General features: G+C 35.5%; 1 protein-coding gene across 7 annotated transcripts in view; it reads left to right on the forward strand.

Moving 5' to 3' along the window:
* Positions 1-543: 543 nt before the first annotated feature.
* ASB5 (ankyrin repeat and SOCS box containing 5) overlaps positions 544-27,002 on the forward strand; it is a 34,655-nt gene continuing 8,196 nt past the window's right edge. Inside the window, exons 1-2 of one of the 7 annotated variants that reach the window (XM_018070647.2) lie at positions 544-600; positions 24,561-24,628. In XM_018070647.2, coding sequence (XP_017926136.2) covers positions 587-600; positions 24,561-24,628 — 82 coding nt within the window. In that variant the 5' untranslated portion in view covers positions 544-586. Of the gene's footprint in view, positions 601-7,498; positions 7,733-19,317; positions 19,445-20,948; positions 20,966-23,191; positions 23,302-24,560; positions 24,629-27,002 lie in introns of those variants that run through there. The other 6 variants (XM_018070666.2, XM_018070653.2, XM_018070657.2 and 3 more) reach the window with 6 other exon arrangements.

Here is a 27,002-nt window from a genome sequence, read left to right on the forward strand (position 1 = left end):
AAATACCAGGTTCAGTTACATGAATCCAGATTACAAGGTGGTTCCACTAGAGAATAATAAAGTTAGTTCTGTCAAGCTAGTTGAAATACCAAAAGCACAGGGCCTGTGGTACCACAATCCTAAGGAAGAGGTCAAGTTAGTTTCTGAAGAGGGAATCTGTGTTCTATAGACATGTGGTTGGCAATGAAAGAAATTGTTTAGACCCAGGAAAGGAACTACATAAAGGGAAAGAGAAGTAAAATGAGAAGACTCTTCCAAGTTTCACTGATACAGCTGTATCAGTACATAAGGTCATCAAAAGTTACTCCTAAGTATCCTTAGGAAGAGGCAGCATCTATGTGCATTTTGACGTTACTCTCCCCTCACAGTTTGCTACGACTTTTTCCACGGGATTGTTTTCTCTGTACCAGAATGGATTGTAGGGGTTGTGAAGGTTTTTTTCAATGTAAAGTCCATCAGGTTAGTTTAAACTCATCAACAGTTTAAATTGCCAGGTTTTGAACTGAAGAGCGTACCAATACACATTCCTTTCTGTTGATTTCCAGGAAGAAGAGTGAGGGGCAGGAACCTCTAGCTGAGGAATGGAATGGGCAGCTGGAGGTGGTAACTTTTTTAACTCCTGGGGGGCAAGTTTTGCTAGAGTTTGTCTGTCAGCAGGCTGTGTGTGCTTGCTGTCTGACACGTTTCTGGGTTTAGTAATGTCTCTAAGTGCACACATGACTTATTTTGGAATCATCTGTAATACCCTTAATAGTTGAGTTATGTTAAGTATCCGAAGAGGACTGCAACAAATACTGTTGGACAAACTTACTATGTTTCTAGCAGAACTTGGATTGAATTTACTTGTAAGCAGATTGGTTATACCTGCTTCTCTTCTGTGTAGAACTTTACTGTCAGTGATTAGATGGACTGGTAAAGCAGATCAAGACTGCTTATATGATATTGTGTCTGATAGCAGGGACTGTTTGATACTGGAGTTGTTGAAGGGGCATCTATCACCATTACGAGAAGCAACTATCCAGTGGGTGTATAACAAAGTGATACAGATTTAAATCTCTCTATATTTTTACCAAGAACTGAGGAAGGTAGAAGACTGGATTTTCATAATTGCTTAAATATCTGAGTTACTTTTCATGCTTTTAAATCCATGTCATATAGAGAATGTCTGTTATGTGTAGAGATACTGGTTGATTTTTAATCCTTGACCAGTAATTCCATTCTCTGGACATACAAGTCTGTATAGTAGAACTACTTTCTAAGACAGGAGTAGTATTTTCAACAAAAATGCAAAACACCTCAAAAATGCAAAAAACCCCAGTTTAAATTCATTAAGTAGAATAAGCAATCTTTTCATTATGTTAGATATGATCATTCATCACCAGAATAACTTGATTTGTATAGAACCTAAACTGTATCAGAGCACTGATTTTAATACATACACTGGAGAAAAAAAGTACAACTGTAGCCATCCAAAGATATAAATTTGAACTTTCTAGAGCAGTTTGAGAACTGATGGAAATAATGTGCTACACCAAAATACGGAGAGAAACTATATCTAACAAAACTTTTATAAGATAGATTTTTGTGCATTAAAGCTTTTTAAAGGAACTATATGTTTTATAGTCTTATGAGAGAAGACAAATGGTGTCTAAATACATAGCTGTTTAGTAGAATGGGTGTCAAAAGTCAGAGTGTGACTATTAAGAAGAGAAGGCTGACATGTTTTAAGATACTCTTCTTTTTTCCTGTTATGCCACTAAAGATGTCATTGCATTGCATTTTGAAACAGACCTTTGGTTGAAGTCTTTGTTTGGGTGATCAGGAGACTAACATGAATTATGAGAACTGCAGAAATCTGAATGAAAAATAACTTTGGATATCAGTTATAACTTCACGCTGCATGGTTTGTGTAGATCCTAGATAGACATGGCATTCAGGAAGAACAGATGTAAAAAGGAGATGTAGGCCTTTCATTTGTTTGATTACAGCGTTGTGTTTGCTTCAATTGACAACACAACTCTCAGGTTTTTGTGCTGAGAATTTGGCTTTGTCACGGTGCTCAAGCAAGTCTGTAGAATTACTAAGGATAGCAGTGGGATGCAGTAAAAAAAAACAGTTCTTATATGAGCCAAATTTGGTCTTTTCTGGACCAAAGTTTGTGTTCTCTACCTTTTCATCTTTTCGTTCCCCTAAAACAGTAGCACAAAGTCTTTACTTTGGTCACCTCTTCTCTTCATATTTTATGAAGAGTAGTGTTTGGGTTGTGCTAATGGGTTTGAGTTCCTGTTTAGAAAAGGACTCAGCAGCTGTTTGATGTCTTCCTATCACTCCAGCTTCTGAATTTCTTGTAGCTATCAGGTAAATATGATTTGTTGGGTTTTTCTTCTGTGCCTAAGCATAAATGCATAATATACTTAATTTATGAATGAGCACGTAATTCTTTTCAATTAATTATTGAAATGAATGTTAAATATTTTTTATTATTGTTTGATGGTATGTCTGCCTTTTGTCTTAACTTCAATGTTAAGGTAACATTTTGGATAATGAGGAAATACATTTTAGAATACTTCCTCTGAGCCTAGATTTATTCAGTTCAAATGCTTTCAATAGAAAATAGTGGAAAAAATTGCTTAACACAGATGAAGACGGAAATGACATGAACAACATTCAGTAACTTCAGAGGAGTCAGGTAAAATTTTTAGGATTAGCATCCCATACACCTATTAAAATACAAATCAGTGGGCCACTAAGCAGGTAATTTTTCATTCTGAAATAGGCATTTCCTTTTTAGTAGCTCATGCTTCTCAGCATTTTTGAGTCCTTCATCTAAAAGTAAATATGTTTTCCAAAATTAAAGACGCAGCATATGCTGTAAGGAAATAGTATTTCTAAGGGTTTTACAGTCTTTAGTATTAAAAAAATGTCTTCAAAGAATAGATAGTCTATCAGTTGTGTTATTGTTCCTGTGTGTCTTGCCTTACTGAAAATTAAGCACACTGGTCTGCTAAAGCATAGAGAAAAAATTGCCAGACTGAAATAAAGAGTTTGTGAATGAAAGAAGGTAGTGCATCCTTTTTTTCTAAAAATTATTGGTTGAGGATAAATGGTGTGCTAGATTTTGGACAGTTTGAATTAGCATAAACAGGTGTGACTGCTGAATACTTTCTTTCTGCACTTGACCACTACACAGCAAGGCGTTAAAGGGCAGGCTACTTGGTCTGAGCTCTGGAGTTTGAAATGAACCGCTTTTAAAGTCATTATAAATGGCAGTATTGCTATTTTGATTATATTCATTATGTTCTTTAGAAATGATAACTGACCAAGCTGCATTAGAAAGGAATTTTAAGGCCACGAATTCCAGCATTTAAAGTTTATTAAGTGGTTTTAAAATTTAAATATTTAATTGCAAGAAATGGAGAAGCATAGCAGAGAAATTACTACGTCGTTCTTGTTTTATTTGCTGGGAATGTGCTAGTATGTCAGGTTAGGGGTATCCTTTCTATCACAGTATTACTGTGTTCTTAAACAAAAAAAATAATCCAAATATTGTTTATCTGCAGTGTAGATTGTTGTTGCAGTCTGAAATTCGGATCTCAACAGAAAAGGCACTGCTTGTATTAAACAGGAAACCTTGGGCCACAGAGGCTGGGGAAAAAACCACCATCTAAAAGACCAGACAAGATCCATTGTCCTGATCTCCCCCAGCAGGATGTAGAGAGACTTTGCATGATGCTATCAGTTATCCCATTGTTTTCTCCCTCCCTGTGTAAATCCTTCTTTTGGGTAAAGCTGATCCCCCTTCCCCAATGTAACCCTGATTACTGGAAATATCAAACCTTTTTCCCCAAAATGTAAATGCTGTATCCGAGAAATGTAAATCCATTTTTCCCCTTATGTCACCTCTGTTACTGGAAATGCTAATAGATTGTGGAATCCCCTGCTTGGAATAACCTTGCCTCCTCCTTAGCATGCAAGCCTCCAAGACCCTTAAATAGCACTTGTGTGTTCAATAAATGATTCCAGTTTTTGCCTCTATATCTGGGATTGTGATAGCTTTATTAGACCGTTACAGGTTGTTGCTATGATAAAACACTAAATGCTAAAATAATTTACCTGCTATCCCTTTTGTAGACCTTAAGTGAATGAACATTCAATATTTCCTTTTATTTAGATTTTTTATCTGATTTTTGTATTAAAATAAAAATTATTAGATACCTAGTTAGTTTAAATATTCTTTTCATCAGGATATCTGAGTGTTTTGTTGACAGCGATAAAGTCATCTTCAGAATACTACCCATTTTATAAGTGAAAAATCGAGGCAGAGAAATTTCATTCCCAAAAGTCAAAACTATATGGGAAATGTCAACATCCAGATTAAGCCATTGCTCTTTTCAAACTCTTTGATATTTTTATAATGTTGTATATTTGTTACATATTGGTGGTGCGTTTCCACTTGGAAGTTTTCATTATTCTGCAATGCTTCAAGACCCAACTCCAGTCACTTCATGTTGCTGTGCAATAGAAAATTCTTCATGGCATCACATTGCCTGTCAGATCCTTTATTTATTTACCTATGCTTCTACTTTATGATTTCTATTGCAGCAGCTGTAGCTTTCTGTTCCTGGCTTTCCCAGTCTGCATGGGCTTACTCTCAGCTATTTTGTGTTCAGGTCTCAGTATTCACATTGCTGGTTCTTCCAAAATGCCGTGTGGGCGTTAACATCTGAACAGTTGCTCAGTTTTCATGACTGGGTGCCTCACAGCACAGTTTGCCAGCAAGCTGTAATGGTAATTTCTGTAGCACTTTAGTAACCTGAAATTAGAATAGACTTGGTTGTCCTGTGCAGTTGAGAGAGTTTCCAGTTAAGCTGGCACATAAGAGTTATAGAGCTTTAAAAAAAAGGAAATATTATGAGAATAATTTTACCAGGTTCTGATAACTATGTGTGAACTGAAATTCTCAAAACTCAGGATTTCTTTCATCTTCATGTAGTTTAGCACTGAGGAAGGAAATTTTTGAAAGGATAGAAGACGAGCCTTGATACAGGAATAACCCTCCTGGTCAATTTTCATGTTGTCCCTAAAAGCAGTTTTACAGATCTGTCAGATTATTTGAAGCATCACTTATGAAATATTAAATGCGTATGCAGCCTTATTTTTGAAGATTTTTTAAAACTTATTTTTGTTGAACCTTTACAGAAAAATTCAACCTGAAGGAAACTACCTGAAACCTGAGAAGTTTATTTTCAGCGATTTACCTACTGTTGTTATAAGAAACAGGAAACAGTATTATATGGGGAAGATGAACTCTGAACACTCCTGTTAACTCCAACTGTTATTTATAGTAATTATTATTTGGATTTTTACCCCTATAAAGAAAGACTATTTTGTTGGTTAACAAAACGTGGGAGAAGTCCAGATGGGAAAGCACAGGTACTAGATGGCACAATATGAAGTCAAGAAAAAAGAGTCACGTAAAACACCGTAAGGAAGAAAAAGGCTTACCATAACATAATGGTTTTTATGTTTTTTTCTTATTCTGCATGGTAAATTTTTAAAACAGGTACTTAAAATGGCTGGGGAATTCTGTGGACTGATCAAGTTAAGCATAATAATACTAGTAAAAATATGGAAGAAGTAAGAAATTCCAATACTGAGTGTGTTACTAGGGAAAATACCACTTCTATTAATGATTGAAACGGAAATTGGCAGTGGTAGCTCAGAACATAATGCCTTTTATCCTTGTGGAAAACATGACACCTCAATTCAGTGTCAGATAACAATGTGCCAAATATAAACAAGGATTTTCATTTGGCATTTTAAGTACTCATTCCCGCTTCTAATAATGGTATGAGGAAAACAGTTTCTTTTCTGGCTGGATGAGAAAACGCCTATAAATGAAATTTAGTAAAAAATTGCATATATAAACTGCTTTTTAATTACCTTTTCTAGTTATGATTGACTTTTAAATAGATTAACTTTTTTCGAAGAAAAATATTGAATGCCTGTTTCTCTCAAAGTAACCACAATTCAGTTTCTGTCTGTTATAAATCTCGATATCTATTTCTGAGCTCATTTCCTTTTATCATTGTCTTTTCTTTATTTGTATAGGGGTTTTTTAATGTATTTGCCAGAAAACATTATAGTTTCTTACTCGAATAAATTACTCCTAGAGTTATATGATGTAGTGTCTCATTTTTTCCACTTTTCTTTCAAGAATACGAATTTGTTTTATATCCTTAATATCTGCTATGCTGTTCATTGAAGTCAGGGGGATCTGTGGATGCAGTGACATTTGGATCATACTCTTTGTTCCTGATGGACAGTTGCCAACATTCTAAAGTATTTTTTTCTGACCACCAAACAAGAGAATCCCAGATAGAATAGAAAAATTTAGGATTACTATGGGTAGAGTATTTTAAGCTATAATTCAAGACACTGTTTCTTTTATTTAAAAGGAAATATAAAAATTTAGAACAGGACCCTTTCTTGTGCTACCAGGATTCTTTACTTTAGGATTATAGTTCACATAGGCATCTAGTTCTGATATTCAGCTCCTCGGTTTGTATCATGTTGCAGCTCAGCAATTAACTCAGCAACTATTCACACTAATGGAACAACTTGTGCATGACTGCTGATGACTGTGAGTAATAACTTTATGGTATATAAGCAAATGAATTCTTAAAAAATCTGAGAAATCTAGATTCCCCTCTCTAAAACTGGCCAAAAAATGAAATCTGTCATGTCATAGGTTTAAAATAATATGATGCAACACAATGAAATGTGTATCGTAAATATTAGACATTTTCCATGTTGTGTATTTACCACTGCATTTTAATTAATTTAATTTTAGATGCTCCAAGGTATTATACATAAAAATATCTAGATGTTTGATTCATATCATCTGCTCTGAATACTGTTTTTTGTATAAGGCTAAAATCTATGTATACTGGATGCTTTCATTCAGCCTGAGCAAAATAATAAGAAACTGTCAAAGCCGGAAGATATTAATCTGTTTAATGTGTATTTCAAGTATTTACTGATGTGGTTCTAGTTTTATAAGAAAAAAATGTTAGTGTAACATAAAATTGAAGTATCACAAAAAAGCAACATATTTTTAAGCAACAGGAGAACATATTTTAGCAAAAAACTGATTACCTGGTTTAGTACCTGAAGTTACAGGTTTTAAAAATAATACTTTTGAAGGTGTATTTTGAAATGTATTAATAGGGTAAATAAATGAATAAGAAATGCAGAATTTGGAATGCAATAGACTTTTTAAGTGGAATAAGTACATCCAGGATCTTGGTACTTGCTATCCCACTTGAATATCACCAGACTAGCAGTAGCGGTAGTGAACTCAATACTATGTACAGTATAAATAATCGTCATATTTTGAGCAGCAGGCATCATGACCAGCTGATATTTTCTTTCCTCGGGACCAGTTGTTCCCAGGAGTGCATGGCTGGAGCCATATGATCTTATCAACACATTTGAGAGCCTGACCCAAACACTGAGAGAGATTTTGCTGCAGCAATGACTGTCATAGAAGAAAGTCGCCCTTTTGCACAGCAGTTATCCAATGTCTACTTTACTATACTTTCACTTTTTTGTTTTAAACTTTTTGTGAAGATCAGCCTTGCTATACTTAGCCATTTCTACATTGTGAAGGGAAACCGTAAGGAAGCAGCAAGGATAGCTGCTGAATTTTACGGAGTTCCTCAAGGACAAGGTATATTTGTACTTACTATCTTATCACTACTGTTTGGGAATTCTGTTGTTACTGTGGGGTTTTGTTTCAGGTAATTACTTATCTGCTAGCCTCATTTTATATTCAGTTTGTCATATATATGTATGAGTGGGGTTTTTTCTGTAGTTCTTGCTACGTTTTGTAGAACAAAAATTATATTGTTAGATTATTTAGGCTTTTTTATTTATTTTTTTTTTTATTTTTTATTTTTAGGGTAATGTTAAGTTCAGAGTAAAACTGAGGTATCATGGCCAATGTCCTGTTAGGAGAGAGGCCTATACTTAAGATGACTGTATATAAATAAGATTGCCAAATACTTCCCAATCTAAGACTATTTTCCCAATTGCTCCTCAGGTTCCCCAGCTTACCATGCATGGTTGAAATTTTCCATGCTTGGCATATGATTGTTTTGCACCCCTTTAGTGAAACTAGTCCAAATATTTCTGAGAATTATTTCTTGATTAAGGTAAAATTTTCTTACAGTAATTTATTTGAGAAGACATGGTCCTTCTATACTTTGAATAAGTTAGTGTCTTGGCACATATCAGGAAGCCTAGTAACTCTTCAGCAGGGTCAGGTTTTGGGCATCTGTATGGGAACCCTTCAAATTTTTCTGGGTTGAAAGCTCTTGTGAAAATTCCTTCTTCTGTTTGCTCAAGCAGAACTTTAGCAGTGCTGGGCACTACTGTTGCCCCAAGCTCATCTGTAATGAGCCATTTTCATTCAGTTCCTGTAGTGGGTTACAGAACACTATCTCTTCTGAATTGTGGAATCCTGGTGCATGACTGAGCCCTGGGTTTGCTCAGCTTGGGATACCTGCTAGCTCGCTCATCTTTATTGCTGTTCCTTGTATTCTGGGATGACATCGAGTTTGAGTTAGGCAATGGAACAGGAAGACTTATCTTGCCTCTTAACCACCTTTACCACTCATCTCTAGGTACCATGAACATGAAGAAACAGCCCGAGTTAGATGTAAAAGAGAAGCTATAGAAATGAGCCAGAAACAGTTTCAAACCCGATGTTTTCAGTCTTCAATGTTGGGACGAAAGCTAGGCGTTTTGTGGGTGTGTTAAGATTTGCAAACCAGACAGAGAGGCTTAAATCCTAAAGCAGGAATTAGCTTACTTTGCAGAAGATTTACTCAATAGGGATTTATATCGTGTTTCTGCACAAGCTCTGAAACGCAGGGGTTTTATATCTGAGTATGTTAAAAACACCAATTGAACTATTATGCAGTGTATTTGTGTGTGTATATGTGCAGATATATGTGTGGGAGGGGGTGTGTGTATATGTATAAATTCACTACAGTAAGATGGGAAGAACCCAGGCAGAAATACTTGAAGAGGATGGGGAAGGACTCACTTGAAATCAAGATTTTTTGCCAGAAACTGCTGGCTATTCTAAGGCAGCTCATTATGGGAAGACTGACACAGAAACTGGGTAAGGAAGGAAAAAGACTTGGGAAAAACTAGAGGGAAAGGAATAATATGCATCATGTTGGAGAGTAAAATGGTCTCTACAATGTTACCTGTTGCTGAACCCAGGAGTCTAATTTATTCATTTGTCAAATGTCCAATCTATTATCCCTAAATAAATGTATTAATAAGCATTATAGTAGCTGGTTCATGCAAAAGATGAAAATCTATCACTCAGGTTACTGTTTTGGTCAGGTAGCAGAGGTTTATATTGATTTAAAGGCTCAAAAATCCCAGAGTTTCTGGTTTTCTGCTTGGTTCATTAAAAGAAAATAGTTAATGCAACTATTTTGTGCTTAAACTCTACTTTTTAAAGTTTGACACCTGTGTGTCTTCATTTTTCACTGCCCAGCTTGCAGTATTTGATTCTGAATTTGTCACAGTTTGAAGCACATTCATCCATTTGTTGTCATTAACAGGACCAGTCCTTGCTCTTTGGGATGCAAATAAGTCTCCTCAAATTACTGTTGTATCTTGTCTTTTCTATACTTTTGTTCTATGCTACTGTCTCAACTCACACCTTGTTGTGGGATTTGGTTTGTTGGTATTTGTGAAATACAGAGATACCTCAGTAGAGTTTATACAATACCATGTAAAAAATATCCTGTTAAAAGTAATATCTGAAGGATGTACAGTAAGTAACGTTAAGATACAGCTTGAAATATTGCACGATAAAATTAAATACTGAATATCCTTCTAATTAGTGACCCCATTCTGTGTTTTTTCTTAAGCAGCAGAGAAGGCTTGGAAAAAAAAAAACCAAACCACAACCCCACCAAAATAGAAAATTAACCCATAATCTATCATTAGCTAATTGAAGTTTATAATGTTTCAATAAGTAATTCAAATTAGAGGAAATGTTACTTTTCATTTTCTAGTTTTAACCTGATTATATACTCTCAGATTTCTGTTAGTGCTGGTATTTTCAGTTTGCCTGTAATAGTAAAAAATTACTTTTTGCTACTATAATGCTTGTCTAGGGCAGAGTGCTATAATTTTAAAGACAAAAAGAGCCTTTGGAAATAATGTGTTACTAGGCACAGGCATTATTTCATACTTGCTAGACTGAGCTCTTAAGTTAAAATAAGCCTTTCTTTTATGAAGCCTGTATTATGAGGGTGTTTTAGCTAATGAGCAGTAGGTTTTGGTGGAACTCCTTTCATCAAACTGATGTTATATGGGTTGTTTCAGGTTTTGAGGCCCAGGGATCACACATTTCATGCCTGATTTGCTTTGTTTTGTGACTTGTTCTTTATTAAATACAAGGAGGCAGCTTTACGTGTGTCATCTGCCTACTATGGTCTTGTTGCTACATATTAGTAGTGAAACAGGTCATACTTTGTTCTTTAATGTTTCAGGAATATTTTCTCTCTAGTTTCGATAGTCAACAATCTATTCTAATTGAATCTATTCTTTGGATCTCACATGTATGTGAACAACTGGTTAGTGCCATATTAATTAATTAAAAGTTATTATATTGCTTATGGGGCATTGAAATATAGGATACTAGATCAGTGTTCAGCATCAGCTAAGGCCAGAAAGTGCATATAAAAGCTCTACTAATTTTAAGTAACATTAATTTGTTTATGGAAATGATGTCTGAGTAAAACTTTTCTCATGTACAGCTGAAAGGTACCTTTAGAGGTAAATTGGATGCTCCAGGATCAAATATACATGACTTATCCAGAAGATGTTTGACTCATTTGTTTTTAAAATGCTTACTAATAGTGATTTCTGCAGCATCCTTATGCAACCAGTTGCAGTTTTTACTGTTCTCCTCACTGGACTGCTTCCTACTTCCCCCAAGACCTACCTAAATCTTTATTCCTGCAAACTAAACGCTTAAAATGTATTTCTTTTTCTCCATGTATGAGATGTAATCAATTTAAAGACTACTATCATGCATCTTCCTACTTTTACCATTTTTGTCTTTTCTAGAATAAAGAAGGATTTAACTTAATCTGTTCTAAATCTTTTTTTCGAAGTCCTGGAGTTACTGCAGTTGCTCTCCTTTGGAGTTGTGCCAGTTCATATACAGTTCACAGACATCTTTACTGATGTCTAATTCCTCATGTTAAACAGAGTGCTCCAGCTGAGATTTTATTAGCATAACCAGGGGAACTATTAGTTATATAGAAGAGGAACAGTTTTGTCACGTGCCATGTATATGATACCCTATGTAATACCTCCTGGAATGATGCTGCCCCCTCTTCAGTAAACTATTATGGGTAGAATCTGTAGCCTATAAACCATATGTTACAATAGAGTCGCTGTACTGTGCATTTGCTTTTTCCTCTCTAAGAATAATACTTTGTACTGGTCTTCAGCTAACTTCATGCTCTCTTGGTATCAGACGATTTCTCCATTTTACTTGTCTGTTTTGAATTGTTTCCCTCTGAACAGTTGCAGCATTTACAGTTTAGTGTCATCTACTGATTGGATAAAAATAAATACAGTATTCTGGAATTCACAATAATAAAAGCCTGAATAGCACGAAATACAGGACAGAACTGTGCAGTCTTTTACATTTGCTTAAAGTAAATTAAAGACCCATGTCCAATAAGCTATCAAAAATTTTTTTTTTCAGTGAAGTCAGTGGTATTACTACCATAAAAGAATTAAATGAAAAAGGGATCCATTCTATTATAAAGGTCCCTTTCGCAGGGTTATTTTTAACTTTGGCACTAATTTTGTAAACACTCATATACACTTGCCCCATTGATTTGAAAGGGACTGATTAGTTGTTTAGAGCCAAATGCTTTGCAATCAAGGACTAGAGCTGTGTTGTAAATAGGTTATGGTGCCTAGTGTTTCTTTTTTTTTATTGTGTTGAACTGAACATTTATATATTCATTGCACTAAAAATTTTGCAAAAGTAAACATTTTATTAATTACTTTCTTAAGGGAAAAAATCATAGCAGATGTATGTTAGTTCCATTTTAAAATTCTGTGCCCTACAAACATATACAAAAATAAACTAACTTGCAAATTAACTTTGGGTATATTTAGCTCCTCAGCAGGCTATCTGCCATGATACTGATCTGCACAGTAGCATTTCTTCTCTCACAGTATTTCCAGACCTGTGAAGAGTTAATAACTCAGCCTTTTGTACAGCTGTTGCTGGATACAAACTGGAGGATCAAAAGTGACTTTTAGACTCTTCCTACTGTACCAACTAGCTGGTCGTATACTGAAAGTGCTCTGTATATATGAGCACTGGGTTGGAGCTTCAGATGAGTTTTGTAGTTCAGTTGATTTAGGATGAGGTAGTAGTGCTATGATATGAAATGATTTCAAAGTGTGTGTATCAAATCTAAAGAACTAATTCATTGTCAGGTGTTTTGAGTCTGTAAGATATAAACTCTGCTGACAAATACTGGTAAGATCTTGGTTTGTATGGAAGAGTCCATACTTTGTTACTACAGATAACTTTATGAGACATAGTTCCCATTCATAGACTTTTTTATAAGGCAAAAAGTGTCTCTTTTATCAAAATTAAACCTGTTAGTCAGTAACTGTCAAAATGTGTTTAGCTAGAAGCAGAAAGTGATAAAGAGGAACCTTTTTATGAAGAAAATCATTTTACAGAGGTTAATATAGCTTAAAGAACAAAAAACTTTTCATGTACATGTACAGATACTTGGGGTCTGCACAAGCTAAGTAGTTCTGACAATGTATAATTTTTCTTTAATATCCTATTTTTAATTATATTATCTCTCCACAAAAAATTTCATAGGATTTCACTTTATGCGTAACTATATCATTTTAAAGTCATTTTTGAAAGTTATCTGAAAGCAGAAATTGTGTTTATAGTATTTGAGTATAGCTTCTCAAAATATATGATACTGTTTTTGCAGAACTGGAAGCTTAATATGCCCTGATATCTTCCAGGCTTAAAAAAGTCTACTCTTGAATGAACATAGCAAGTTCTAAGCTACCCATCTTTGTTATATCTGCCTTGACCAGGCATGGTAGGAAAGCTCAATACACTAGTTATTCCTAGTTATGCTAAATTAAGACATCCACAGGGTTGTGGTATTTCAGAACTGAGTCCCCATCTTCTTTCAGGATCATGAGACTGCTAAATACTATAGAGCCTTCTGTTTCCTTCTCTTGTACACTGAGCGCTTCTTGGATGGACACAAGAAACTGGTCCATTAAATACAGCTCATTAATAGGAAATAATGCTGTGTTTCACTGTTAGCGATCCACTATTTGGAAAGCTTGATTATGTTTTGAACTGTAGTGAATGATTAAAGCAATTTTTGTGTTTATTTTACTCTAACAAGTTGCAATTGATAATGTCACTCAGCAACAGTTGTTAGGTAGGGAAGATAGGCATGAGGCATTTTCTCAACTTGCATTCCACAGAGATCACAGTTCTATTAATAAAAGCCATATAAGACCTCTACTAGCTTCCTGGATACAATAGAGATTCATTTAGCAATGATAGGAATATTCTATGGCATACCTATTCACCATACCACTTGGTGTAAGGCACCACATTTAGCGTTTGTTTTTCATATACAGCACGTAAGCTAATGGTGTAAAAATGCTTAAGGTAGCGTGAATATTCTTTTTGAAAGTTTAGATGGAAGGAGTTTTTTTGATGGAGCTCATCACCTTCTCTTGTATGCTAAATAACTTTGCCCAGTATGACAAATGACTGCCAAAGACGAGTCATACTTCAAAATAAATCTAGTAGGACACTTGCTTAGAGTGAAGCAAATGACACCACATATCAGCAAAATACCAGAACCATTCTTTTCTGAAGAACATAATCTACCTTAAAGAGATTTTGCTGAGAGTTATATGATGCAACTAGACTGGCATGGCCAGAACTGTGATATATTTGCAGCAACAAAAAACAAGCACATCTGTTGGCAAGCATTTTACACTTACATTCAAATTTTACATTTTTTACATCTCTCACCTTAAAGAAGATTTCTGAGGCTACAGAAAACTTTCAGTGAATATATATGCCTGTTTGCATGCATGCCTCCCTGAAAGAAATGGATAACCTGTCATGTGGGTTCCTTTTTGGGTTTTTTTACTCTTGTATGTTTGTCAGGATCTACTCAAGGTCCATGAGCTGTATTTTATGGTCAGTTTCATTCAGGTGTGACTCCTTAAAATGTCATTTTTCTGAAGATGGACCTTAACTTGTCACCAACCTAGGTTCTATGGGCTTGCTTGATGTGTACACTCAACTCATCCCCTTCATCAATTGATTTCTTTATTTTTCTGGATGAAATGAATAATAAGCTCATTAATTCAAATAAGTAGACAACGAAACATTATGAACTCTGATGTAGCTTAAAACCTGGGGTTTTAAAGGTGAATAGCAATAAGACAAAGGTAATCCTGGAGCAATCTGTCTGCAAAGCTCTAAAAAATAACTGGTGTTAAAGAAAAGCTGTAGAAAACTGCAGTACAAGACATACCATCTGCAGCGGTCTTTTTTGCGGTGGCGGAGCATAAGGCAATAGGGGAAGACCAAAATAGCATAACTCTCTGAAGGTGATGTTCCTTCAACCAGAGGCTTCTTATGACCAGGGTTCTGCTATTCACATTCCTCTCTTCTAAGGGATGTTCTCAAACATTTGCAATGCAGACAAGAAGTGAGTGAACTTCTGCCAGGGTTAGACGATAATGGCTTGGGGGGAATTGCATTGCATGCCTAAGTACTGAGCTCTGTTAGTGACTACAGCAATGCTGGCTGGGTGGTCATAAATCCATTGTGGCATGCTGCATCTGTTGCACTAGTGGATGTTACTTTTTGCCATATCTAGAGTCTTTCTGGCAATAAATATGGTCTCTGTGGCTGTTGGTTCACTGTAATTACCTGAAAATTCACTCTGGAATGCCCTGTACTGCTCCCATGATCACTACTGGTTTCATGCTATGACTTTCTTCTCTGTCAATATCTGAAGCTCAGGCCTGCTTGGTGACTGATTTGCCTGGGTTCATCCACATGATTGCTGTGATTTGGTTTAGTTTACATACTAGCAAATATGCTATCTTACCCCTGCCTGTCTGCGTGAAGAGTCTGGCAGGTACACATTGCGAATCCACAAGCCAATAAATGTATCATTGTTCTCTATTTGAATTCTGGGAGGCCTCAGGTAAAGCCTTTATAATATCAAAAGTTTAAATCTTTTTTTCAGTCTTCAGTTATGATTTCCAGCATCCAAGGATATGAGGTGTAAAAACTGTAAAAATCTCATGGGAAGAGGTAGGAAAATTACTAACCATCCATGCTTGTTGCTACCTTAATAATAATAATTTAGATTTCCAGCTAAGAGACAGTGATGATATTATATTAAGAGTATGTAGTAGACTATTTTAGTGCTTATAGTGACATAAAGAAATGTCGTTTTATGCATAAGCAACTAATGACCATTAAAGTATTATCTGTATATCTGTTATGATATAACTATGCTGTATTTGTCAATATGTGGAGAACACAGGACCGGTTGGTGACACCAGAATAATGCCTAAGCTTCTGGTTGACTGCTAATGACATACTAACACTGTACTTATGAGGAAATATGGCTTGATGCAAGAATCTGTTTAAAAAAAAAAAAAAAAAGTTGTTCCAGTCGTTTCCCTGTTCTGCTGTTAGGACTTTATCACTGTACTTTTATGGTGCATTTAAGTTCTTTGGCATTGAGCCAGCACTGCAGAGTGTAACAGTGGCGAGTTGTGGCCTTGTAGGATGCTGGTTTTGTCAGTAACCACAGTTCTGTAATTCTTTCTAAAAAATGTTTCATCTTGGCTTCTCCTACAGGGAGGAATGTCCAAGCTCTGGTCTGGTTCATTTCTGGCAATGTCAAATGGCAGGCCACTCTTGGGGTGCTGGCACTGTGCCACAGGGAGCCTGTCTGTCATTTCCCCTTCATGGTCGTAGTCTGTGGATCACATCAGCAGGAAGAGTCACTTTCTAGTCCTGTTCCAGAATTTAGTGTGGCACGTTCCATGCAGTCACTGTGACCCCATAATAATCCTGGTCATAAAAATAGAGTGAACCTGAAAGTACAGAACAGTTTGGGAAGCAAGGTGGCTCATCATTTGGCTAGCTTGAGAGAGTTGCACATAAAATGCTGATTTGTGACATTTGAAAATAGTGCATTTCTGTCCAATTTTTCCTAAGATAGATTGGACTATCTATCTATAGGATAGATATTATCTGTAACTCCATAGGAGTTTGGACTATATTGCATTGGGCTACATCATATGTTGAAAGGTGTGGGAGGTTTTGGGTATTATTGGTTTTATTAACACTTTTTTTGTGTGTTACCACAATTGCATCTTTATAGTCTTGAAAATAGAATGAACTGCCTGCTGAAAGAGAGGAGCAAAAATTTCTTTACACTTTCATTCCCACCTGTTAAGAACTGCTGCCCCTTTAAACTCAAAGCTATTTGCTGACATGGAAATGTTGAAACTGTACTGATGTTTCTTTTCATAAAAATCTGGATAAAAAAGATTTTGAAGGTTTTCTTTAACAGTTCTTCCCCTGCACTGTAAAAGTTGAACAGAACTAACTGTTAGTGAAATGTAACATAGTGGCTTATTTAAAGCCTGTATGCTAAATTTGGTTATAATTCCAAACTCATCAGTAAAATCCTCCAGTTTCCTTACTCACAGACTGTCTGCCCCTTCCCCTGGCTACTTTTTTGCAGGTAGCTGCATTGCTTCCATGAGTAACTGTAATCTAAATACTGTCCCTAATTGGTTGTTTGCCAACTCAGGTAAAATAATGGTCAACTGTATTTTTTACGTGCTTGGACATCTACTTAGACTTCTGTTATAGGTTTTCTGGCAGATTTTGAAAGTGTTTGAATGTCTTCTATAGAGAAAAATCTAAAGAACAGAATCTGAGGACTAGGCCCAGGTAGTTTCAAATGTTGATAGTTTTATTACCTTATGAAGTTGAGGGATACTGATTTTTTTTTTGTAGCTAATGTAGTCCAGTGCATGGATGGTTGACTTGAGGAAGATCACATAGTAATTTGATGTCAGAAGTGAAATTGCAAACTCTGAAGTCTTACTGCATAGGTTTAACTGTATGTTAATCCACTCTTTATATTAATATCTCAAGTATATTTTCAATACAATTCCAGTTGATTTCTTTTTTTTTCTAACTTGTATTTATGAACTGTTTTAATAGGACTTTTTAATGATTATTGCCTGGTTGTACCTATATTGATGAATGGTTGTACCTAGCAGAATTTAGTGAAAAGTTCTAGAGTCCTGAACTGGATAACTGGATAACTTTGCCTACTTCAAAGCATGAAAATACATTGCATTTTGATGTCCTCCAAAGTATTCAAAGTAACTTACTGAATGGCAAAGGTCTATGGAATACAGATATTCTTCCTATAACCCATGCTTTGAAGGAAGAAGATTTTGGGGGTGGTCTAACTCTATTGGTTCCTATGCAGTTTTCTGGACAAAAGTGAGCAGGTGATGCTGACCCCCTTGGGAGTTTTCCTCTCTGAAGCCATGGCAGCTGTCTGTGTACCTGCTGGTTTCCTTGCTCCTGCAAGCCACACCTCTGAGACTAGTAAGAGAGAATGGAGGCTGGAATATCTGTGGAAAGCAAGTTGTATGAATGACTTCCAGGTTTGTGCCACTCCTGTAGAAGGACCCAGCTTCAGTCTCAGCTGACAACATCACCCAAAAACTCCTATAAAAAAATGTTGAAGTGTTTATTTCAACCTGTGAGATAGTCTGGTTCATTGAGGTAAATAAAACTTGAGGAAAACAGGTGTCTGAAAGCTGCATAACATTTGTGAGAGTGCAGTTGTGTTCTCTCGTGAGAATAGCAGTAGCCCACCTGCTTCTGTTCTGTAAAGAGTGCAGCACTATTCCAAGTAAGGCAGTTCTCATACGCTGTAATTTCAAGGTGAAATTTGCAGCTGAGCTGCTCCTTCTTCCCCTCACCCTATCTAACTGTAATCTTGCCTCTGATTTTCTCTTAAAGAAAACCAAGAGGGATATAGAAAATGTCATTAAATACCTGTGTATTATTTCAATATTTTAGGGATTGAGTTTTGTCAGGTACCTGAAAAGAGTAGTTTCACTAATTCAGTAATGCTGATTTGCTTTTAAAAAATTTAAAAGTGGCTATTTTTATATCTGTAGAAGAGGATAGTGATGAAATACTAGAAGGAACTGGCAGCAAGATAAAGGCAATGTTTTAACATGTTATTAGCAAAGAGAAATCACCGTCCTCTTTAATCATGCTGGAATTTTGTCATGGATTTGTTCCCTCTGCAGATTTCTGTTCTATAGTATCACCGTAATACATAATCATGGACAAAAAAGTTCTAGTACTCTTTGGGGTATTTTGTTATTATTAAAAAAATATTGACTTTTGGTTCTTGTGAGAGGACGACAGCCTTACTTTCATAATGGGATCAGAATTTCAAAATAACCATTTTTTTTTGTAATCAAAGCATGCTTTTATTCAGGATGTAGTTTCTAGTTGATATTTGTAGAATAATTTGTTCTCAATTTAAAATAACAACAAACAAACCACAAAAACCCAGCAATGCTTCATAGTTTCATGGTTTCTCCTGAATTCCAAAATCTCTCTTAACTGCACATTACATATAAGTAAAGCCCGATGCAGTAATAATTCTTGTTTCTATTCTTAAAATAATTTCCATTCTGATAAAATAGGTTTGGTTTTATGTTTTAGGTTGCTTGGTATTCAAGCAGCAAAGCATTTGAATATTTAAGCTTTATGGATCTGTTTCTTTTTTGTGTTAAATGATTAAAAAATTAACACCTTCTTTCCATTTAAATCATGTAAATAGTTAAGACTCGTGCTGTAGCTAAGCTGATTCTTTCTCTGTTTTAAAAATAGAAAATGCTAGAGCAGTCCTTCCCTTCCCCCACTGTGTAGTCACTAGTCCAAGCTAGTAAATGTTACTGAATGGATTTCAGTGTTGTAGCCATTCTACAGTAAGTACAGCAAGATCCTCTGTGAAAAAGCGAAAGGAGGAAAAAAGGTAGTAGAAATTCATTTGTGGATGTTCGTCAGACCAGAGTACCTGCACCAATGACAGACAAGCTGTCCTCGAGAAACAAATCATGACAACAAACACTGCTGTTCAGAGGAGCCAGAATCTCCCCAAAAGACGCCTAGAAAGTATAGGGGAGTGTCCTGCCAAACGGAAAGCTAGCTGGGGTATTCTGACCAGCCAAGGTTAGTATAGCAGCCATTTCAGAAACTGTGTACTGAAATATGCTAAGCTGACCCAATTTATGATGTTCTAGCTATAAACTGGGTTGTTTTTTTGTTTTTTCTTAGCTGTAATGTAAATGCATGCTTATGCTAGTGGCACTGTATTGTCTTGCATGGGTTAACAGAAGGGTGTTGAAGCTATTTTTGTTCTTTCTGCTCTCTTATCAGCTGATCAAAAATACCGTTTCTTGTTTATCTGCCCTATTTGTTTTATGCAAGAGTTTAAGGCTTGACTTACCCTGACTTTTGCTGTCCTGTCACAAGGTAACTGGATACTGAAGGTTAATTGTTTACAAGAGGGAACCGAGGAATGAAAGGAGGGGGAGGAGTAAACTTTACATATAACTTCATATGGAAAGAGTTTATAGGTAGCTGAAACAGGAGGGAATAGAGGAACTACATGTGACAGAATTATTGTCCTCTACTAAGATACTAAAGACAAAGATATAATTGTAAGGCTTTGAATAGAGAAGTACTGAGGAGGTATTTAAGTTGCTTATCACTGACAGTTTCAGGAATGAGGAACAAACTCCATTATGATAGAAGTGTTTAGGACTCCCATTGCCTGTACCATGATTTCCTAATTTTTTTCATAATACAAGTATGTAAAAGGGAGCATTGAGTAATTGTGAGAGTCTAAGAGGAATTTTTTTAAGAGAGTGATCATGATTCCATTTAATATTGAAGACGTTATAAGGTGTAGAGTGAGACAAAAAAAGAAATTAAGGAAATCAAACTTGAAATTCATGATAATATGTTATAAGATTAAAAACTGGAGATGTTAAAATAGCCAAGAAAGAAGAAGACAGGAAAGAGTGATTTCATATGCATAAAGGAATTATGAATTTACTATGTAGAATACAGCTATATGTTATAGGACTCAGAGTTATTCTTAAAATACCTTTGCTGATTTCCAGTACTTAGAGTTTTAGAATTAAGCAATATTCAAGAATTTAAGCACCAGTTTTCTTATCTTCTAAGTAACCATTCAACTGCAATGATACTGTAAGGTTGTATTTATTCATCAGTTTTAATATCCAGAGCATCTTTTGCCCTCATGTTGTTCACTGTTTGAATTAAGATTTCCTGACCTACAGAAATTTTTATTTATGGATATTTTAGCTAGTTAGGTCAGTAGTTCCCAAAAAGCTAGGACATTCACTCTCGGCTGAAAGGAAATTTCATAACAGTGTATTGTTAGTGTTAGCACTAGCTGCTCCTTGATATGGTTGATGTTTAGGCTCTCTTGCTATTCTTATAAAGAATTAGGCACAATTAGTCTAGTTTTGAAATTCTGAGAATCACAGTAAAATATGGAAAGTAAAATTTTCTGAAGAATTCACCTTAACACGGTCCAGCTACTTACAGCCTCTTTTCAATTGCCAAACTGGGTATATATATTTATTGATGGACATCTTGAAGTACTGAGAGGCTTCTCTTGCAGTTGAGACGTCTGGTTGTTGCGGTTCACTTGAATAACAGGTATGTCTTTTATCAAATCTGAAGGATGCTTCTTTCCTCCCTTACTGTTCTCTTCCATGGAAATATCCAAACCTGACTTTACTCTGCAGGCACCCTTGCAGAACAAAGGAGGAGAAAGTCATACTTCAGTGCAGTCTGTAATTAAATATGCAGATTGGAAAATGGACCAAAAGTTTTGTGAGGAGTGGAATATATCATGATAAGATTTGATAGAAGGGTGAAAGGGTAGTCAGACTAGAAAAAGGTCTTCGGCCTTCTGGTTTGAGGGACCACAACCAGGCTATTTTACCAAAATATCCTGGATGTGACAAAAATCAACACACTAGGCTCAGCTTTGCTGCACAGTTGTGTACTGCTTTTAAGACTCGGGATTGGGCCCTGTGGTGCATTCTCAGGCAGACTGGGAAGATACTGAGAAATCTCAGCACATCTTGGGGAAAATTGCCTGTAGTCTGGATTAAGGCTGAGGCTGCAACTGACAAGAAAAATTATTCCGGACATGAATCCTCCAAAGTCTGCACTCAGCTCGGAATGTCCGTATGCCTTTCCTGTCACCTTCTAGCTGGGGAGGGGACTGAAAAGCCCTTACTTTGTTTTAATGACTTGTCCAAGGAAATAATAACAGCTGAAAAATATTACCAGCTGCTCCACATGTTCAAATCAAATCTGATGTGATTGAACAAGTTACTGAATTTGGAGGTTGATGTGATTTTACACCTTGGTACTCTAGCTAAGAAACACAGACTTTGCAAGCTACTTTAGGCTAGAAAAATATCCAGACAGTTGATCCTTCAAGAAGATGGAAAAAAGAAACTGTGCATGAGCAATGGAGAGGGTAGCTGTGCTTTCATGTGACAGGAGAAGGAGCCTGACAGCTTCTTCCCATGTGTGCAAGGCCCAGCACAGAACCAGCAGCAACTGCTGCTGATGTTGCCATTGTCTTCATGTACCACAATGTTGCTTCTGTTGGGAACCAAGCGAGCTGTGTTTGGATATTGCTATTGTGGTTTTTTAGGCTTTTTATAGAGTTCAGTGGCTCATTTTTCTGCCTGAAAAGCTAAATTGCAGTGCCAAGGCACTCAAAATGTTCCCTGTGCCACACTAATTTGACCCTCTAATGCATTATAACCCAGTATTTGACAGCACAGTCACATGCTATGCTCTTCAACAAAGCCCCTGCCTCCTTTGATGTGTGAGATGAATGGTGTTCTGAGAATGCATTAGGTTTATAGTCAGAAGAAATACACTCAATGTTTTCCTGTATGTTGCAAAGGTTAGAAAGGTTGTAGTGGATGGCAGGGGAAAAGGGTTAACATTTTAATGTCCCTAAAAGCAAATTCTATTCTTGTCTTAGCTGTGGCACCTATGTGTTTTAAGACCAGTCACCTAACCTAAAAGTTTCTTGGCTCATCATGGTTATTATCTAAGGCTGAAATTTCAGAAGCTCAAAGCTCTCACAACCATAATTAAACTGTGCTTTCAGTGTACCCTCAAATGCTTAACTACTCAGAAAAAAAAATAAGCTATTAGTTTGGTTTTACAATTTAAGCAAAAACTCTGTCTTTTGGTTCGTTAGTTATAAATTAATATGAATGGATGATGTTCTGAAGATAGATTCAGCAGGGGGCTTGAAGTATTCATTTATTATTGGGAGGATACCATGAAAACAGGAATATAAAATTAACTGTGTTATACTTAGTTTGTAGTTTGGATAGCATGTCTTAAAGAGCGAGAGATCCTGCTAGATATGGAGATACAAAAAAATTGTGAATACTAACTCATTCATTGAATCCAGCACTGGAATGGCAAAACTAATGTGTGGTCATGTAGTGCAGGTGCATCATAGACAGAATTGTGTGGGAAAACAGATTTCTTTTGTATGGTTTTCAAGAGTAGGAAATTTTTGGCATTTGCATTTGAAATGAAATCCCCAAATTTTGAAAGTCTGCCTTATGATAAACACTGGAAAGTATACTGGTTTGAACCAATCAAGTTTTCATTGTGTATATGCATATTTAATTTCTTAACTTTTAAATGCTTGATTTAAGATTCTTTTCAATAGTTTTCAACATCAAATATCAGTTAAGTAGTTGACACTCTTCTTTATCCTATGAGGGCTTTAAAAAAATGGATAGTTTTACAGTGCCACAGTAAAAATCTGTTAGAACTTAATTACATATACAAAATATCAGGCACTTTTAACAACTGGAGTGAAGTGACTCAGTTGATTTTGGGACTATAATGTTGCAGAGTTTTTCTCCTGTAGTTATTGATCCTGTCTGTTGCAACAGTTGCCACAAACTGAAGGACTCAGAACACATCTTAAGAAATAAAAGGTAACAGTGCTTATCTTAATAAATAGCATTTGTTGGTTTTTCAGAAATAAATATTAGCTACAACACTTTCCAAATACTCTGTTTCTCATCTCCTAATAATGAGCTGTGTCAGGCTTCTGTTTTCAATTCTTCTTTGATGATACTGCTTCTTCTGAGGACTTGGACACAATCTATTTAGCCTTAGAGCAGTAATTTTCTTAAGTGCTGAGCTCTGGTATAAATATTCTCTCAATGAAGTCACTAAGAAGACTTTCATTCATTACAGTTCTTCTTTTGAAAGTCCAGCTTTTAATGTACCTTTTATAGTGACTCAGGCTGTTTTGTTTTGTTTTGTTTGTGAAGATGAAACAAATTTTTAGAAATAAACACAACAAGATGGCATGACTGAAGGTAATGACTCTTGTGAAAATATTTTTAGTTAGTATTTTACTACTCTGATTACAACTGCAGGAATGACTTATTAATAATTGTAGGCAGATATAAAGGAGTGAATTTTGTAGGAATATGTGGGAAAGAGAACATTAATGACTTAGAAATGGATCAAAGTCAGAATTGCAAATCCCCATTTTAGAGCATTTTCACTGAGAATTATGTATTCACTGCTGAGAATAGCTGTCAACATCCCAATTTAACAAGCAAAGAATATTTTAGAAGATATTTGAGGCAATAGTGAACTACTAAAAGAAAACCCTGGTTTAGTATACAGATCAAACAGCATTTGAAACATGTTCAGAATATTATTTCAGATCATTCTTTTATATTATGTGTATTATTCAAATGATTTCTTTTCTAGATATGAGTAATGAGTAAAATAACATACATACATTTGGCAGTGCTTCCCTTAAAAATCTATGTAGTAACACTGATTTTTGAGGATATAAAACTGTCTCTTTACATGAGGTTTAGAAAGGGGGAGTTTTTTCTGCAGTTTATTCATATCAACTGAATTTCTCTTTTGTTGAAATTCCAGTTATCTGTCTTTAAAGGCAAATGCACCGATACTGGCACTTTGAGAAGTTGTTATGATAAAAAAGAAATGTGAAAAATTAACAAAAATAGCCACAGTCCTTTAACATAAGAAAAGAAATGGGCAACTTGTACACGCTCATATCTTCGAGCTATGTTTACTGAAGGGTGAAAGTTCATATTACAGGGAGCTGCTGATCTCCTTCCGAACATAGCTGGAGTATATTAAGAATGGCCCAACTAGCAAGAGCAGATTTTTTTTATTATTATTTTATTTTTTTTTTATTTTCCAGATTGAAAGAAATGAGTAGGATTTATAATTGCAATTGGCTGGAAGTGCCATGGGGAGATGGAGATTTAGGTATTGTATGATGATTTGTAACTTTTTTTTTAACTTCACTTGTTAATACAGTGAATATATTTAATCTTTCTTGTTAATGGTTACAAAGCAATAGTGCTTTGTAATAATTTGGCCTCCTGGTAAACTATACATCAGAGAACTTGAAACTAATGTGGCTTAGAGATCCTTTATATTCTTCATCTGTCAGAGACAACATCAGTAGGGAACTAATATATTAACAATTTTGGAATAGCCTGTGTTTGCTAATAGCGTTGTTACAGACAGCAATGAATGAAAAAGTGTCCTTGTTTATATTCTTGCTAATGCCTTCTAAGTGAGAGGCATAGTAAGTTTGTAGATTAGCAGAAGGCAACAATCTAGGCAAAGAATTTAAGACACCTTTGATGTTTATTTGTGATATTTATTCTTACCCCTGTGGTATTTAATAATTAATTACTATGTATACCAACCAATCAGTTGGAATGTAAATTTTTTTTCCAAACTTGGTTGGCACAAAATATTTCTGCTTATAGATTTTATTTGCAGAAGAGATGATACAAGCATTTTGTATTTAATGGATTTACCATTAAATACATCTGGCTGACAGATATCTCTATATGAAGATAGTTTTATAAGGTAGGTCTATGTGCCAAACAGAGGTTACAATGGAATCTGGCATAATTTTGTTCTCAAATGTCATTGGAGTAATTAACAGACTTCTTCTGATCAATCCAAGAATGAAGGAGGTGAAGGAAAGAAAGGTGAAAAATTGTTGTTTTCAGATCCTACCTGCATCTTTGTTCTATTTATACATGACTCTAAAAATGTCTGAAGTGTGATTGTATTTAATGGACAGAAAAACTCCATGACACAATTTTATAAGATGTTTTTCTGTATAATTAGTTACGCTTTTTTTTCCCCCATTGAGTAGGATAAACTGTCGAGAGAGACACGTTCTCGTATATAGAGACAGGGAGACAAAATACCAAAAGCAACCTCTAAATACAGATTTAAATCTTTTTTTTTTTTGAGGAATTCTTCACAGCTGCCAGCAGGAGAACTTAGTGGATCTAATTCATTTGAATTAGAACAAGTTGAGTGCTCATTCAAGTAATACTGCAGAAGAAGGAAAACATTGATCAAAATACTCATTACACACATTGGTGTATTCTACTACAGTAGAATAAATCTATCTGAGCTTATTGGGATGACAGAGAAAATACTTCTATTTTGTCAAAATTGGGTCACTTTAATATTTCTGAACTCTGTTTTTTGTGGTATAATAACCCTTAAAATCCCAATCACTTTATATGTGGGTGTTTTTAGCTGTTATTCTGACTAACAATAAGAATTTCAAAACATTACATTAAATAAGCTTGAAGTAGAAAATACGGGGAAGGATGTGTGTGCATGTGTATATATGTGCACACACATATAAGAAGAACTTAGTGCAAATAATTCTGACAGAGTATTGGAAACTGAATCTTGCCGGTGGTCCATCTACTCTGGCAGATCAAAGAGCACAACGAGCTTCACACATACAGGATACTCTGACATAATAGAAGTCTCCCTGCATTTTTAAAATCAGGTTTATAAAGCCTTAGTCTCATATTTTTTAACTTCCGTGATCAGCTTTATGTACTTTTATGATAAATACTCAGCTGTGCTTTTGTTTTGTTAAGTTTTTGATCTCAATAGTGTTCAGTAGTGCTGAGTTACAAAGAGCAGTTATATGTTCTCTAAGATGCAGCCTTATCTCTCTGTGAGTTTTAGTTTCATTCCCTAATACCTCTAGGAAAATTGAGGTTTTATCTACATTTTCCTGTTGTGCGCTATTTCACATGTTTTTAACTATCCCTTAATTTCTTTTCAGGTTGAGCAGCTTTAATCTTTTTAGTCATTCTTCATGTGATTTCAGGGGGTTGTTTATAGTAACCAAAAGTGTACTTTCTGAAACAGGCTGGTGAACAGAAGGGGACCAATAGGAAACAGAAATAGGGTCTATTTCTGGTGTGTAGTTATCTTAGAGTTTGGACTGATAATTGCCAGTGATTGAGCAACAGCCTTCTCATTTAAGGTTAACTGCCTTGTCACTAAAATGCAGTAACTGGCTCTGTAGGCAGTTCCTGTCCATTGCAAGGGACAAAGTCAAAGACCTTTACGCATTGAAGATTCATCTGCCTGTGTTATCAGTTCATCATATTTAGTTAATTCTCTCTATGTTTCTTCAGGGATTTTGGAGGCCTTGATATAACTCACACGAGTGATTGTATTAGTATTTTACAGTTTTAGTGATTTTCTTCTTACAGGAAAAAATATCGGTAATTCATAATACATTTTAAAGATGGTTCCTCCTTGCACAGTCTGTCAAAACTCGATTTGCAAAATTCATTAA

The sequence above is a fragment of the Manacus vitellinus genome, unplaced genomic scaffold (genome assembly GCF_001715985.3).
Source record: "Manacus vitellinus isolate BGI_N305 unplaced genomic scaffold, ASM171598v3 scaffold_0_pilon, whole genome shotgun sequence".
In the NCBI taxonomy this organism is placed as follows: domain Eukaryota; kingdom Metazoa; phylum Chordata; class Aves; order Passeriformes; family Pipridae; genus Manacus; species Manacus vitellinus.